The 14,985-nt window shown below is 31.9% G+C and overlaps 1 protein-coding gene across 1 annotated transcript; it reads left to right on the top strand.

The window, feature by feature from the left end:
* Positions 1-4,354: 4,354 nt before the first annotated feature.
* Positions 4,355-7,225, top strand: LOC120074118 (GDSL esterase/lipase At5g03610-like). The gene is made up of 5 exons (XM_039027136.2): positions 4,355-4,513; positions 4,700-4,894; positions 5,011-5,285; positions 5,373-5,679; positions 6,874-7,225. Exons 1-5 carry the CDS (start codon positions 4,459-4,461, stop codon positions 7,083-7,085), a joined length of 1,044 nt encoding a protein of 347 aa, XP_038883064.2. The 5' UTR covers positions 4,355-4,458; the 3' UTR covers positions 7,086-7,225.
* Positions 7,226-14,985: the final 7,760 nt, after the last annotated feature.

Here is a 14,985-nt window from a genome sequence, read left to right as displayed (position 1 = left end):
TCATCGCATAGGACAAGAGTAGAGACTTAGGGATGAGCTCTATGGACATTTTGTATTCAACACATGCGTCCTAGATTTAGGAGCATCACATTTATATTGGAAAATGACTTGTTGTGCATGGTTGTAACTTGATCACATAGTCTGACGCATTCCCGAGTAACGCTAGCTAAAGATCTTCTCAACCCATTCATCGCATACTCATTGCATCTATCAACGCAACTGTCTTTTCTCATCTACGCCGTATTTGTTTATTTCTTTTTCATCGACGCAAACAACAAACCGAACACTTATTTATTTACTTGGTTATTGCAAAGTTGTCATAAAAATTACCAACGCATACTGTTTTCACAAGTTCCTGTGTTCGACCCTGGACTTACCAGGAAACTCAGAGGAATTTACACTTAGATTCTGCTAGGGAAACTTGAGTGCACAATGCAATTCCATCAACGCATAACATCCATATTTCCACTTCATAAAAGAAAGCATCAATCCACTTGTATGTCTCTACATACTTGATTAAATTGTATGAAATAACCTCATATCTTAGTTTATTCGATTGAGTATATGCTTATAAAATAACACTTATTTTATTAACAACAATATGTTTATACGAAGTCTACAAACAACGAGATTCCAAGAGAATTAGGACACCAATCCCAATATTTTGGTTGTGTCCAAGAATCACAGTGTTCTTGTTCTGTTCCTGGGAGTTGTGTTCATTAGTTTTTGGCGGAGAAGTTTGTGTTCACCAGAGAGAATGCATGAAGAAAGAGAACTACAAGGGTTAGTGTTCTTTCTTTCCCTTTTCTCTCTATACGTTAGGAAAACATGCCTATTTTCAGTTTACTGTTTATCCTCTCCATACTGTACTTTTCTATATTCTAGTTGTTCCAAAAATCAAATTCATTGACACAAGCGATCATTTGCTTCCGCTACGGGAATTTGATTCCTTCAACCTCATCGTTCAAGACCTACAATCAGCTCTTAAGGGAGCAATTCATCTACTTTTCCTATGATCGGGAAGGAGTGGATTCCATATTGTGTAGCTACGTTCCTAGTTCCCCACTTAGACGAATTTCCAAAATGGTAGGCATATTGAATCAGAGAATCTGACCATTCTCATCCATACAGATCAAAGGATTGCCCTCATAAATAGGAGTTCATCACTCAAGATTAAAGTCAAGTTAGCTATGGTCGTCCTAGTGAAATGTAAGTCTCTTTAAGTAATGGTGTTATAAAAAGAGACTAACTATTTCATGATTCGGTCTTATACAAACTCTTTGTACATAATACTCTCACTCACATATCTCCACATGAATGATCAGGATTAGATCATTTGGACATTTTACAACAATTGTAACGATTATAAAGTGGATCGTATCTGTAGTGTCATTAGGATAAGGTACCCAGCCTTATCCATACATTATAGACCATTCAGGTTATTAATTAAACATCCACTTGTATGTCACCACATACATATTTGAGCTACATTAAATAACCTAGGATCTTAGTTTATTAGATTTGGGTTAATGCAAACTAAACATCAACTAAAATAACACTTTATTTTGTTAAATAAATAATTTGTGTACAAATAATTTACAAATTACGAAACCCACGAGATTTAGGCTTCAACCTCAACAAGGTTTGAGGTAGTCACTGTATGTCTTTCGGGTCTTTGGAACCGCATAAACAAACATCTATTTTTGAGCAACTAGGATATGATTCCAGTTGGGGATTGGGCCTCAAAATTTTTTGCAATCTTTCCATTCTGCTAACTCCCGGATTCATGCTTCTTCACCTGAATCTCCTTCTCGGCCTCTTAGGGGTTGGTCGCCTTCGGTTGGTTCGTGGTTTAAGCTTAATGTGGATGTCGGTTTTTCCACGAAAGCCTCCCTTACATCGGCGAGGGTTATTATTCGGGATTCTACTAGTCTGGTCATGCTTTCAGCATCTAAATTCCTGGGCTTTTCCTCTGGCGCTGAGATGGCTAGGGCTTAGCGACTTAGTATGGAATTTCGTTAGCAATTAATGCAGGTTTATGGTTATTGATCAATGAGCCATTCTGCTCTCGGTTTGCTCGTCTTTTGTCGTCTGAGCTTGAAGATATTTCTAAATTGGGCTGTTTGATTAGTGCACTCAAGCATTTTGTGCTCCTTCAGATTCATTGGTCTTCCAGCTTTACTCCTTGTTCGGGAAATTGTGCTGTTCATTTGCTTGCTAAGGATGCATTGCTTCATCGTTTTGATTGTATCTGAGTTGAAGATTTGCCCAATTTTATTTCTTCTTCTGTTGCTCATGATTGTTTCGCTTCTTCTTATTCATTGTAATTGTTGCTCTATTTTGTATCCTTTTTCAAACAAAAAAAAAAAAAAAAAAAAAAAAAAAAAAAAAACAAGAAAGAAAGAAAGAAAGAAATAGGTTTTTTTGCCCAAATAATAAAAATAATAGGGAGATTTTCAAAAATAGAAAAATAAGAAAAACGATTTACACAAAATAATAAAATTTTAATCTTCTAAAGAGACTGATAGAGATTGATAGAAGTCTCTCAATATCTATCGATGATAAAAACTGATAGAAATCTATCGTTGATAAATGCTTATAGAAGTTTATCAGTGTCTATTAGTATTTTAATTTATTTTATTTTATTTTTTGCTATTTCTATAAAAGGTTTGATGTTTTCTATCAGTGAAAATTTTCCTAATAATAATAAAAAATAGCCAAGCAAATAGTAACCACTACTAATTAAACCGGCCCTAGGCTTTCCAATAATGTTGGAGTTAATAACTTTGTATTTGAGGTGTATAGTTGTAAGATGTAGAGGAAGAAAGTAAGATGAAGTTACTTGATAAATATAAAAAGTAGGAAAAATTTCTAGTACTATGGTAGTACAAAAAATTTCCATACTACCTCCATTCATTGCTAGCTAAAAAAGTAACATTCATTTACGTGGGAACCAAAAAATAAATGAATAATAAATAAAAAAAATTATTTAACGTGTCAAATAATGAATGAATGTAGTACGGTAGTACTAGAATTCTTTTTCAAAAGTAGAGATAGCGGAGAAGATTAAATTCTTTGGTAAATGTGAAAAATATAAAAAAAATGAAAAAAATAGAGTTACTCGATAACTTTGCAAGTTCAATAGTGTTTACTATTTAAGTTGGGTTGTTTACACCACCTTAATAATTTGGTGGACCAAACAGCCCTTAGTTTGAAAACAAACTTGGAGCTAAGGGAATGATATGTATATTGGAAACAAGATTCTAGAGGAATGGGTAGAATTTTGGCCAAATATCAAAAGAATAATACCTACAATGAAAAAGTTCAAGAAAATTACGGGACTCCAAACACTATAAAAGCCTCTATATAACTTTAGTTCCAAATCCACCAAATTCATTATATTTTATTCCTCGTAAACTAAATTATTATTATTGTTATTATTATTTTATGGTTTAATTACAAATTTGGTCGTTGTAGTTTGAAAAAAGGTTAGAATTTAGTCATAAATAGTTTATATAGTTTCATAAAATCCTCATACATATCTCTACCATAGGAATTATTTAGGAGGATTTTATCAAACTGTAAGGATTAAATTCTAATTATAAACCATATCGACTAAATTCAAATTTTCTCCAAATATAGGAACTAAATTTACAATTTAATCCATATGTGTAATCCTAGTGTGAGGTTTGTTATCAGCAAGAAATTAGAGATTGAAAGATGACAGTTAAAAACATGGGTAAAAATAAAGAATGAGGTAGCAATGGACACGAAAAATTACCTGGCATAAAATTTACTGGCCGAACCATATGCTTGGTAAGATATAGTTAACGGTCGTTTTAATTTGTAGCCACAAACACAAAAACAAAACACAAAACACGGCCAATACCATTGCGTTGCGTTGTGTATATGTCTTGGAAGCATCGAAATGGACATGGATACGGATCCCCGTGACACATAAAATCAACCTAACAAATCAGTCGTTTTGTTACACAAAACCCTTTCTCATCTCTTCTCTCACAAAATGTGAAACTTGCTTTCTGATATTTGTGTGTTTCATTTGACTCCCCATCTCTTACTACAACCAACAAAATCTCTCCAATATCTTCTTTAAAATGATGTTTCATATTATGCTAATCTCTATCGTTTTCAAATTTTAATAAATGTTTAATATATCGTGAAATTTAAAAAGTAAGGTGTTCTAAATTAAAAAATAAAGGTATAATAGATCGTAAAATTGAAAGTTTAAAATCAACCAAATATCAGATAAAATTCAAGATTATTAGCTGGACAGAGAATTTTGAAAGTTTAAGCACTTATATTTCAACACGTTCAATTAATCAACGGAAACCTTTGATCCAAAACATCCCCTTGCTATATATAATGCCATTATTGAACTAGTTTGAGCATGAATTGAAGGATAAGACCAAACTTGTGGCTTTCTTTCTAAACAATACAATGGAGTCAATAAAGCTCTTCATCCCATTTTTCTTCATTCTCTCCCTTCTCTCAGGTGGAGACTATGTCATGGGTTTTTTTTCTGCTTCAGATAATTAATTGTTATTATCTTTTTAATTTGTTGGTTTGATATGTAGAATGCACCGACTGATCTTTTCATCATTTAGTTTCTTGTTAAAAAAAATATATTTTTTTTTAATTTGTGTTGATCGGAGATAGACATATATATATATATTTTCAGAGAAAGGGTTTGCTGGTCATCATCTCCACCACCATTTTCAACCGAGCAAGCTCTTCGTCTTCGGAGATTCATATGTTGACACGGGCAACATCAGTCCCTCGGATTCAAATTATCCCAAGTATCCATATGGAATTACCTTTCCTGGCAAACCTGATGGACGTTTCTCCAATGGTCGTGTTTTGACAGATTTTGCGGGTAGATATAGTCATCCCTCAATATTATTAAATTTTAATATGGTTATCATGGTTTAGACTTAACTTCAATTTGAAATCATCATGCAATAATAATAATTTGGACTTGAATCAATGCAGCAAGATTTATAGGGCTGAAATCTCCAATCCCATATAGACATTTGGAAAAGATTGGAATAGAAGGGGCAAAATATGGTGTCAACTTTGCTTATGGTGGAACTGGTGTATTTAAAACTGGCTATGATTTGCCAACAATGACCACTCAAATTGACTTCCTACAAAACCTTATTGCTGACTCCACATTTACCCCAAACCAAATTAGCTCCTCTTTTGCCCTTGTCTCTGTTTCTGGCAATGACTATTCTTATTACCTATCTACAAATGGCTCCATTCAAGTAACTTCCTCTGAATCATGGACTTTTGAGATAATAGTAATAAGTATTTTATCAAATTTAATTTCATGATCAATGATGTGGTTTTAGGGTTTCATTCCGCTGATTGAGAAAGTTGTAAAGCAAATAAGGGTGAATTTGAAAAGGATTCATAGCTTTGGAGTGAAGAAAATAAGTATAACAGCATTAGGGCCATTGCAATGTGTGCCAGAAATCACTGTCGTTTCTGACTTCAAGGAATGCAATTCAACTATTAGTGCATTGGTGGATTTCCACAACTTTTTGTTACAACAAGCTGTGGACAAGTTGAACAAGGAAACAAATGATTCTCCTTTCTTTGTTCTTAATCTCCATAGTGCATTTTCATCTATAATCCAAAATAAAGGCGTCCCTCAAGGTAAACAAAAACTCTATTATTTTCGCTCACTCTTTCATACCTTAATTACGTCCAGTATGATCATGTTATTGTTTTTTTTTTTTTTTTTTACCTTTTTTTTAAAAAAAAATTACATTATATGACAAATACATTTTAAGAAACCAAAGTCATGACTTCAACTTTTTTGTCATTACAGGTGTGGTAATCACATAACAATCACATACAAATCAGATATCAATCATATAACAGCCACATAACAATCATATAGATATCAGATAGCAATCAAAATTTTAAACGAAAATTTTTTTTGCCATGTTTGCAAAAAAGCAAACCACACACCCAATTTTCAATTTATTTTTTTTATTAAAGTTGCAATTGCCCCTTTCTTTTTTTTCATTTTTTTTGTTTTTAAGTAAAGTAAAACAAAATAACATTTTTTTCTTTTTTTTTCTCTTAAAATTTTAATTACGAATTTAAAAGTAATACCTAGAATCAAAACGTTAAAATAAATATTCAAATCTTTTGTGTTAGCTATTTATTATTGAATATTTGTCTATTTCATTTTTATGAGTCAAGAATGATCAAATAATACTTTTGTAAAAAAGAAAAACAAAAAAAAAAGAAAAAAAAAAAAGAAAAGAAGAGGAAAGAAGAGGAAAGGAAGAAAGTAGGAACAAGAGACGAGAACTTTAATTAGGTATTATTTGATAATTAAGTTAATTTTTTAAAATTAATATTATAAACATTGCTAGTCTGTTTCCACCCAGAGTTTCTTTATTTTACTATCTACTATTCAAATATGTTACTTCATCTATTGCTTTAAAATCAACAGCTTTCTTTTAGCTCCTCTTTTGTATGTATCTACCAATGAAGTAACTTTTTCTTTAAAAAAATAAAAAGATCAAGCGACGTTTTAAAAATTAGAAAAACAAATAAATTTTGAAAGTTGATTTTTTTTAATAAAGATGGCAAGATCATAATAAAGAAATCGAAACAAATAAGTACGCAATTTCCAAAACCAAAACATAGTTATCAAACAAAATATTAATTTTATTAACATTTCTAAAAAATAAAAATCAAAAAAAAAAAAAACCAGAAAAGATTACCAACGTAATTAACTCTTTTGTTTTAAAAAAATCATGACACATAAAACGAGAAACAAGAATGGTTACCTATCAACTCTAAATTTTAATATTTCTGGTTTTATACGTGCAGAGAACATAACATTCGCAACCCCATTGCAGCCATGTTGTATTGGGATAAACCCTGAATATGATTGTGGAAGTGTTGATGAACATGGCAACAAGAAATATGTATTATGCGATGATCCTAATTCAGCCTTCTTTTGGGATGCAGTGCACCCTACACAACAAGGATGGATTGCTGCCCTTTCCATCTTGATATCCACTATGAAACAACATTTCTAAATCTAATAGTGCATCCATCTATATTCTATATGTTCTATGCGTTATTATGTATGGTTTTAATTAAGTGGGTCAATGAATTGTAGTATTATCTCTATCAATATAATAATAAAGCTTCTCTTTAAAGGGAGAGCATTATCGAACTCGGTGTGTTTGGAATATTATTGGAATTTTTCATGGAAACTTTATATGAGTATTAATTAGGTAAGTTTTGGGTCTTCCATATAGTTTAAAGACTTTATTAAGTCTTAACTTTTGAGTTCTTCACCATCTCGGCATCCTTTTTATACTTTTCCTTTTTATATATAATATGATTTTGGTTTTTGGAGGTATGATAAGGATGCTAAAGATGTCTCAATCTAGTTGAGATGTCTGGGTGCATCCACTGATTTCATTTGCCTCTCGTACCCGTTTTCTAAAAAAAAAAGACTTTATTAAGTCTTAATGTACTTTTAATAAGATGCTTTTAATTTTCCAATATCTAGCTTTTTTAAAAATGTGCTAATTATATTTTTATTCTTACTACTTTTTTTAGAGGTATCGTAACTTTATTGTAAATTAGAGTGGCGCAGCAAAAGCTGGTGGGCCCATAATCCATGGGTCCTAAGATCGAAACCAAGCTTTGGTAGTGTACTTTACAATTATATAAGTTTCATGATTCAATTTTTATCATTTGGAGGTCAATTTCTACAACTTTGCTAAGAAGCATCTTAGAACTAGGAGTGATATTTGTCAAGTATAAGTCATCACCATTGTCAACTTAGATACATAATTAAAAAAATAATTATATGTGTTATCATTAAAAAAATAATATATATACACAGTTTTGTTTGTTTCAAACATTGATGTGACATATGAAAAATATATATATTTTAGGACATGTTTGGATTGACTAGAAAAAATATTTTCTAAAAGATCATTTTCATTTAAACAAAGTTCATAAAAATGGTTTAAAATAAATATACTTGTATATTTGAGTTACATTTTCTCAAAAGTGTTTGCATACATAAGTTTGTTTGGTTTGCTATACTTAAAAGTATTTTTATTAATATCAATTTGCTATAATAGAAGACTATTAAACACTATGAACTGTCGTCAGAGATGATCATTGGAGTTGGCCGTCGAAGGTAGTTACTGGAAGTGGTCGTCACCGACATTAGACGTCGAAGGCAACCTTGCGAGAATTGGTTATTAGAGTAATTATTAGAGTTAGTTGTTGGACGTGATTATTGAAATTGGTTATTGAAGGTGGTCATTGAAGTTGGTCATTGACGAGTGGAGTCATTGAAAACTTTGAACAGAGAGAAAATGGTTATTTAAGCGACTCAAATGTAAATAGTGCTATTAGAGTAAATCGTGGGTTAAAATAAATCTTCCACTAAAATGTAAATAGTGCTATTATAGTAAATGGTGAGTTAAAATAATTCTTACCCCCTTTTTTTAACACATATCCCGAATGCTTTAAAGCTAAATTGGTGAGCCTCAAACACTTCAATAGGAGCTATTCTAAACCCACTTTACTTTTAAAAAAGCATAAATCTGGGTCATATATGATTTTTGGGGGGAAGATATAACCTTGTAACCTAGTGTCTAGATCAATATTATAGTTATTATAGGGACCTTCAAAATACTTGGCTTTTTTCTTTAGGGTTATTTAGATTTGTAGGGGGTTTTGAAAGTTAATTAGAAAAAATGGGAGTTTGAAACTTATTTAGGGAAAAGGAGGATTTTTTTTGTCTCCATCCGACGCATAGGCGCACTCGACAATCTTTTATTTATTTATTTTTCCCGCACTGAATATGTCTCTTGAAGAGATGCATTCATTAAAAAAAATGCGTCTCTTGAGAGACGCATCCCTAAAAAAAATAATAAAATATTTTTGTTTTTATTTTTTTTCATTCTTTTAACAACCCGAAATTCAACTCTTTCATTACTTATGTTTTTTTACAGTTAATAATATTTCATTTGTTTAATTCTATATCATTGTTATCTAAAATCAACTATCTCACTAATCTCATTTTTTATTTTGATAGTAATATTACTAATGTTTTAATAGTATAAACAATAATGTTATTTTGAGATTAAGAAATTTCTAAGGTTGATTTGATATACTCAATATTAATTTTTAATTTCAAATTATTGTTTTTGTTTAAAGTTGTTAGAAACTTATGCAAAAATATAGATATTAACTTTCAACTATTGTAAATAATAGTCAAGGTTCTTTAGAATGTGTTGTAGACTGCAAGTGCATTTTCGTAATTGAATTTCATTAATAAATTTAGTCATATGTACAATGTTCTTTATTCATGACTGGAAGAAGATCCTCTATTATGCCTAAATCGATCATGTTGAGTGACATAGTATCCACGATCTTCATGCCCTCTTACACTTGATGGTTGACTTTCCTTTGTAAAGTGTATACCCTCACTACGTTGTCGATATGTCACATACTGGTCATGGACATTTGGATGGACATGTGAAGTTTGTCCTTCTTCCATGTTAGTGTATTGAGGGTTGTTGGAAAATTTTCAAATGTTGAGGGAGAGGACATCATGGAAGTATATGTAAAATGATCGAGTTGGATATTCATTTCGAACATTAGGTCGAATAGGAATATCCTCATGTCTTGCTGGATCATCTTGTTCTTCCATTGGAACATCATCATCGAAATATCGCACTCGATATATCGAGATGAGTCTACGCAAGGCTCTTTAAGCAGATAATGGAAAATTTGGGAGCTCGGCCTCAAAAAGAACTGAATAACAAGTTAAGGACTTTAAAATTTATTTTGGTGTGCAATGAAGAAATAAAATAAAATAATCCTAGTAAACAATAAACTCATACCAACAAGTGATAGGATGCTCTTGCTTTAGTTATGTACCGCCTGCTCACAATAGAATACCATTCAATATATCCAGGCTTGGTACCTACACTGTTGTTAATAGGAGGTCCATTAACAACCAAACTCTGTCGATTTTCCCAGATTGAAATTTGGGGAGGCAAATATGCAATCCAGTCTTGTTCATGCCTACCCCTTAGATCATGTGAATGAAGTCGAACGTTTGTGTTGCAAGGTTGAGGAATTTATTGCAACATCCCAAATTAACGCATCACACGATTTGGGTGATGCCACTCCGCAACGAAGAAGCATATGAGTGGACAACTGAATGTCCATATCTCATTACCATCGAGACAGTATGGTAGCAATAGTTGGATAAGATGATTATATGGCTCCTAAATAATCTACATGCATATGTGTCAAAAAATGAATTAACTAGAAGATTGAAACATTTTAAATATATGATATATGAATGAATAAAATATTACCTGGTTAGGCATATGTGTATCGAATATGTGCCTATATTGTACTAGAACATGTGTCGATGCTCTAATTACAGAATAATTGTCATTTCATACAGAAGTTGAATTTTAGTTATTAGTATTTCATAATGAACACAACAATAATGAGGTAAATATGCTTACCTTACTACAAATGGTCTATCACCTAAGTTGTTCTCGTATCTATGGAGTCGTCGAGGTGCTATTAGAGGAAATCAATCTCATGCCCAAATTTGTAGCAATAAAAGTGGGCCTGCAATATCTTTTCCATCTATAACTATACCCTTGCATAGTTGCCTATACAACCATGCAAGACATCCAGTGCCCCAACTGTAAGTCCCGACACATCAAAATCCACCAATAGTGGGGAAGTTAGGATCAGGCCAACATTTTTTATCGGAGATGGCTCGAACTAGGGTGAATAACATTCCATATAAGTGAGAATTTTGTAATAGTCTTCAATGTAGTAAAAGTAGTCTACCCTAATGGTCTTACACGCAGCCATAGCGTGAGAACAGTCCAAAACTCTGCCACTTATTGCATGTGCATGTTCTTTCACTTAATTTTATTCGGTGTGTATTTTCACCCTTTAGTGTTATTGGGTTGATTGAGGTGGTGACGTCATACAACCCTGTTCGATGGTCAAATATGTTGACAGAATGTTTAGTTGCACGTTGTTCCCAACGAGTTATTTTCTTTACTGCATACCTATAACATATACAACAATTACATAGAATACCTTTACAATCAGTATAAAAACGTGGGTAACTAAGATTGAATAATTTACCTTGTGAAACACTCTCCCGATTCAAGAACAGTCTCTATTTCTACACGACGAGCAGTGAAATAAGAAATACTTCGATTGAATGTTGCTTGGACTAGTGCAGTGATGGGTAGCTTTCTAGCTCCTTTCAGAACAACATTTGTACTTTCGGCCACATTCGTGGTTAGCCATCCATAACGATGGCCACCATCATGTGACTATGTCCACTACTTAGGATCTATGGAAGCAAAATATCGTAAGCAATTAGGGTTTTCTTTTTGAAGTTTGGCCATACAGTCATTAAACTTCTGAACTTGAAATTTTGATCATACACTATATACCAAACTCTTCAATAGACTATTTTTATACTTGTTGTTAAAATTACTCGCCACATGTCGTAAGAAGATTTTGTGGTGTAAACCATTCTTATATTTGTTTAAAGGGAAAGCATTATCGAACTCGGTGTGTTTGGAATATTATTGGGAGTTTTCATGGAAAGTTTATATGAACATTAATTGGGTAAGTTTTGGGCTGCCATATAGTTTACAGACTTCATTAAATCTTAACTTTTGAGTTCTTCTCCATCTTGGCATCCTTTTTATATTGCTGCTTTTTATATATAATATGATTTTGGTTTTTGGAGATATGATAAGGGTGCTAAAGATGTGTCAACCTAGTTGAGATGTCTGGGTGCATCTACTGATTCCATCTACCTCTCGTACTCATTTTCTAAAAAAAAAAAAAAGACTTTATTAGGTCTTAGTGTACTTTTAATAAGATGCTTTTAATTTTCCAATATCTAGCTTTTTTAAAAATGTGTCTAATATATATTTTTATTCTTACTACCCTTTTTTAGAGATATCATAACTTCATCACAAATCAGAGTGGCGCAGCGGAAGCGTGGTGGGCCCATAACCCACAGGTCCTAGGATTGAAACCTAGCTCTGATAGTGAAATTTACATAATTATGTAAGTTTCATGATTTAAGTGCTTTTTGTTTATAATTTTATATTTTTTTTGTAACAAACAAATTACCAAATTTTTATTTCCTGAATACCTAGTCATGTACAAACAAAAATTAATATTCAAACAAATGAATTGGAGAATATAACAAAAGTAAGCTTATATATATAAAAAAATAAGCCTAGTATTCAATACACAAGCTATAAAATTCTATAAAAAATATTGTATATGCAATTAAATTTGAACTTTTATAGTTTCTTATAAATCCCCTACAGAAAAAAAGTTTAATATTCCCTAAGCTAAAATACCCTAAACCCAAATAAGTGAGATACTAAATCAAACTAAGTAATCATCTCAAAATCTTCTTGCAATCTCCAAAAAATGATCTTTAAGAATCTACATGAACTACCTGAAATAGGAAAAACAAATATTAGGAAAGATTTCTTAAAATCAACAAAGAAAAATGAATAAAAAGATCTTAACAATCACACAAAAACTTAAACAAAATGTTTAAAATGGTTATGGGGAATGATCCCCCTCTCAAGCTACAAACAAGTCGTAAATGTTCATAATTAAAACAAGGACACCACAAACAACCATTTTACTATCTAAAAAGTGATTAAAATGGTTATAATTAAAACATGAACCCCTCCCCCACGCTACAAGCATGTTGTAAATCCACTTAAATAAATATGTAAGCGCCCTTTAAACCTCCACAACTATCGAATCCTTACAAATAACCCAAGAACAAAGTTCCTTTAAAGTGCACAATTAGGCTTCAAAATAATCTAAAACACAATTACAACATATACATCCCCATTCTCAAGCTATGAACGTGTACTAATTCCACCTAAATGTCATTTAAACCTATAAAGTAGCAACAAATGTATAGAAAGTGTCGACGTGAATCTCTCTCCCCTAAATCCACCTAAATTTCTTTCAAGTCTAAAATCGTCATTCAAAATGTCCTAGAATCCTAAACTATGCTACAAATGTGTCTTAAACACTACAAACAACCATTTTACTATGCTATGAACATGTCGTAAATCCACTTATATAACTTTTCAGACTAAATAAGTAATTCGATACTCCTAAAAATATATAACTCATCTCTCGAAAGCTATAAATAAGCCAAGAAAGTTCCTAAAAAGTGTCAGAACCCTTCCCATGTCGTGAACCCCATGTCTTCTAAATCCCCCTAAATTTCTTTCAAGACTAAAACCATCATTCAAAATGTCCTAGAAGCCTAAACTATGCTACAAACCCATCGTAAACACTACAAACAACTATTTTATTATGCTACGAACATGTCATAAATCTACTTATATAACTTTTGAGACTAAATAAGTAATTCAATAGTCCTAAAAGTATATAGTTCATCTCTCGAAAGCTATAAATAAGCTAAAAGAAAATTCTTAAAAAGTCTCAGAACCCCTCCCCACATTGTGAATCCCCCTTCTTAGATAAGCTAAAAGATTTTTTCTCTTGAAACCTACAAAGTAGCAAAAGAAAAAAAAAAGATTTCTACAGAACCACAAACTTGCCTTAATTAAACACACCAAAAACGTAGAGAATGTTGAAATGAAAGTATCTATATTGGCTACCATAGCTGCAGGATAGTCACATAACAATGTAACAGGTTCCTAAATCCACTAAAACACACATATTTAACATAAATTTAATAATATAATACAACGTACATATACATCTTTGGTGACTTCGCTTACCCACCCATCCTTCTTTGAGAAGTGACTTTAGTGAAACAATATCACTAAGCCGACATCTTCACCATTTTTTGTTGTCTATAGTTCAATAAAAAAAATTACAAGTCAGACATAATGAGATAATGAATAAAACAACAACGAATTTGCATCATATTAATTCATTTTGCACTTGTAGAAAGGATTTTGACCCACAACAATGGTTGAAGTTTAGACATTTTCTACTTTTTTTATTCCTCTTCTTTTTTTTATACACAAATTTAAAATTTATTACTACCAAAGTGAAACTATGACTCTAAAAAAAACCTAAAAAGTTTCTAAAAGTCACTTTAATTCTCAAAACTAATTTTTAAAAAAAACTTCTAAGGAATGTTTAAAAAACACTTTCACTCTTAAAATTATCTAGAAATTGCTAAGTTCCACTTTGATTCTCAAACACAAACTAAAATATTTTCAAGTGTCACTTCCACTCTCCAGCTAAAACTAAAAAGCTCCTAAAATTTGTCTAAGTGACACTTTGACTCTCAAAAAAACTTCAAAAGTTCATGTTACGAAATCGACAATTAAAGAACACAAAAAGGAACGTAGAGATAGAGAAGATCGACACACAGGTATACATGGTTCACTAACAGTGTGTTAGTTACGTCCACGAGCAGAGGGAGAACAATATTATTAGAGAGAATGTTTTTAGAAATTAGTTGATCAAAGCGTCCATACTTGGTTGTTCGAAGCATCAACAAACAGATTCAAGACATTTCAACAAATCTCTACCTTGACTTGAATTCTCACTCAGATAACAGATGTACCAAATGCAACATAAATCAATATCGCCAAACGTACCCAGACTTCTCCCTCATGCCACAAAGTGTCCCACAAATGGGACCACTAACAATTCAAAACATTTAGCAAGTCCAAACAATGTTGGAACTTGCCTTGTGGAACCGGTTTGGTGAACATATCAGCAGGGTTATCAACAGTACCAATTTTCATCACTTTAACTCTCTGCTCACCTCTTAAGAAGTAATATCTTACATCTATGTGCTTAGTTCTCTCATGATGTACTTGATCCTTGGTTAGGCATATTGCACTCAAACTATCACAATATACAATAGCTTGG

Source organism: Benincasa hispida, chromosome 3, assembly GCF_027475165.1.
Source record: "Benincasa hispida cultivar pf3 chromosome 3, pf3_genome.v1.1, whole genome shotgun sequence".
NCBI lineage: Eukaryota > Viridiplantae > Streptophyta > Magnoliopsida > Cucurbitales > Cucurbitaceae > Benincasa > Benincasa hispida.
This window is presented reverse-complemented; position numbering and strand designations above follow the sequence as displayed.

Coding starts and splice junctions, on each gene's coding strand:
- LOC120074118 (XM_039027136.2), top strand. CDS start 4,459: ATGGAGTCAATAAAGCTCTTCATCCCATTTTTCTTCATTCTCTCCCTT. Junction 4,514..4,699: donor CATTCTCTCCCTTCTCTCAG/GTGGAGACTATG, acceptor ATATATTTTCAG/AGAAAGGGTTTGCTGGTCAT. Junction 5,680..6,873: donor AAATAAAGGCGTCCCTCAAG/GTAAACAAAAAC, acceptor TTATACGTGCAG/AGAACATAACATTCGCAACC.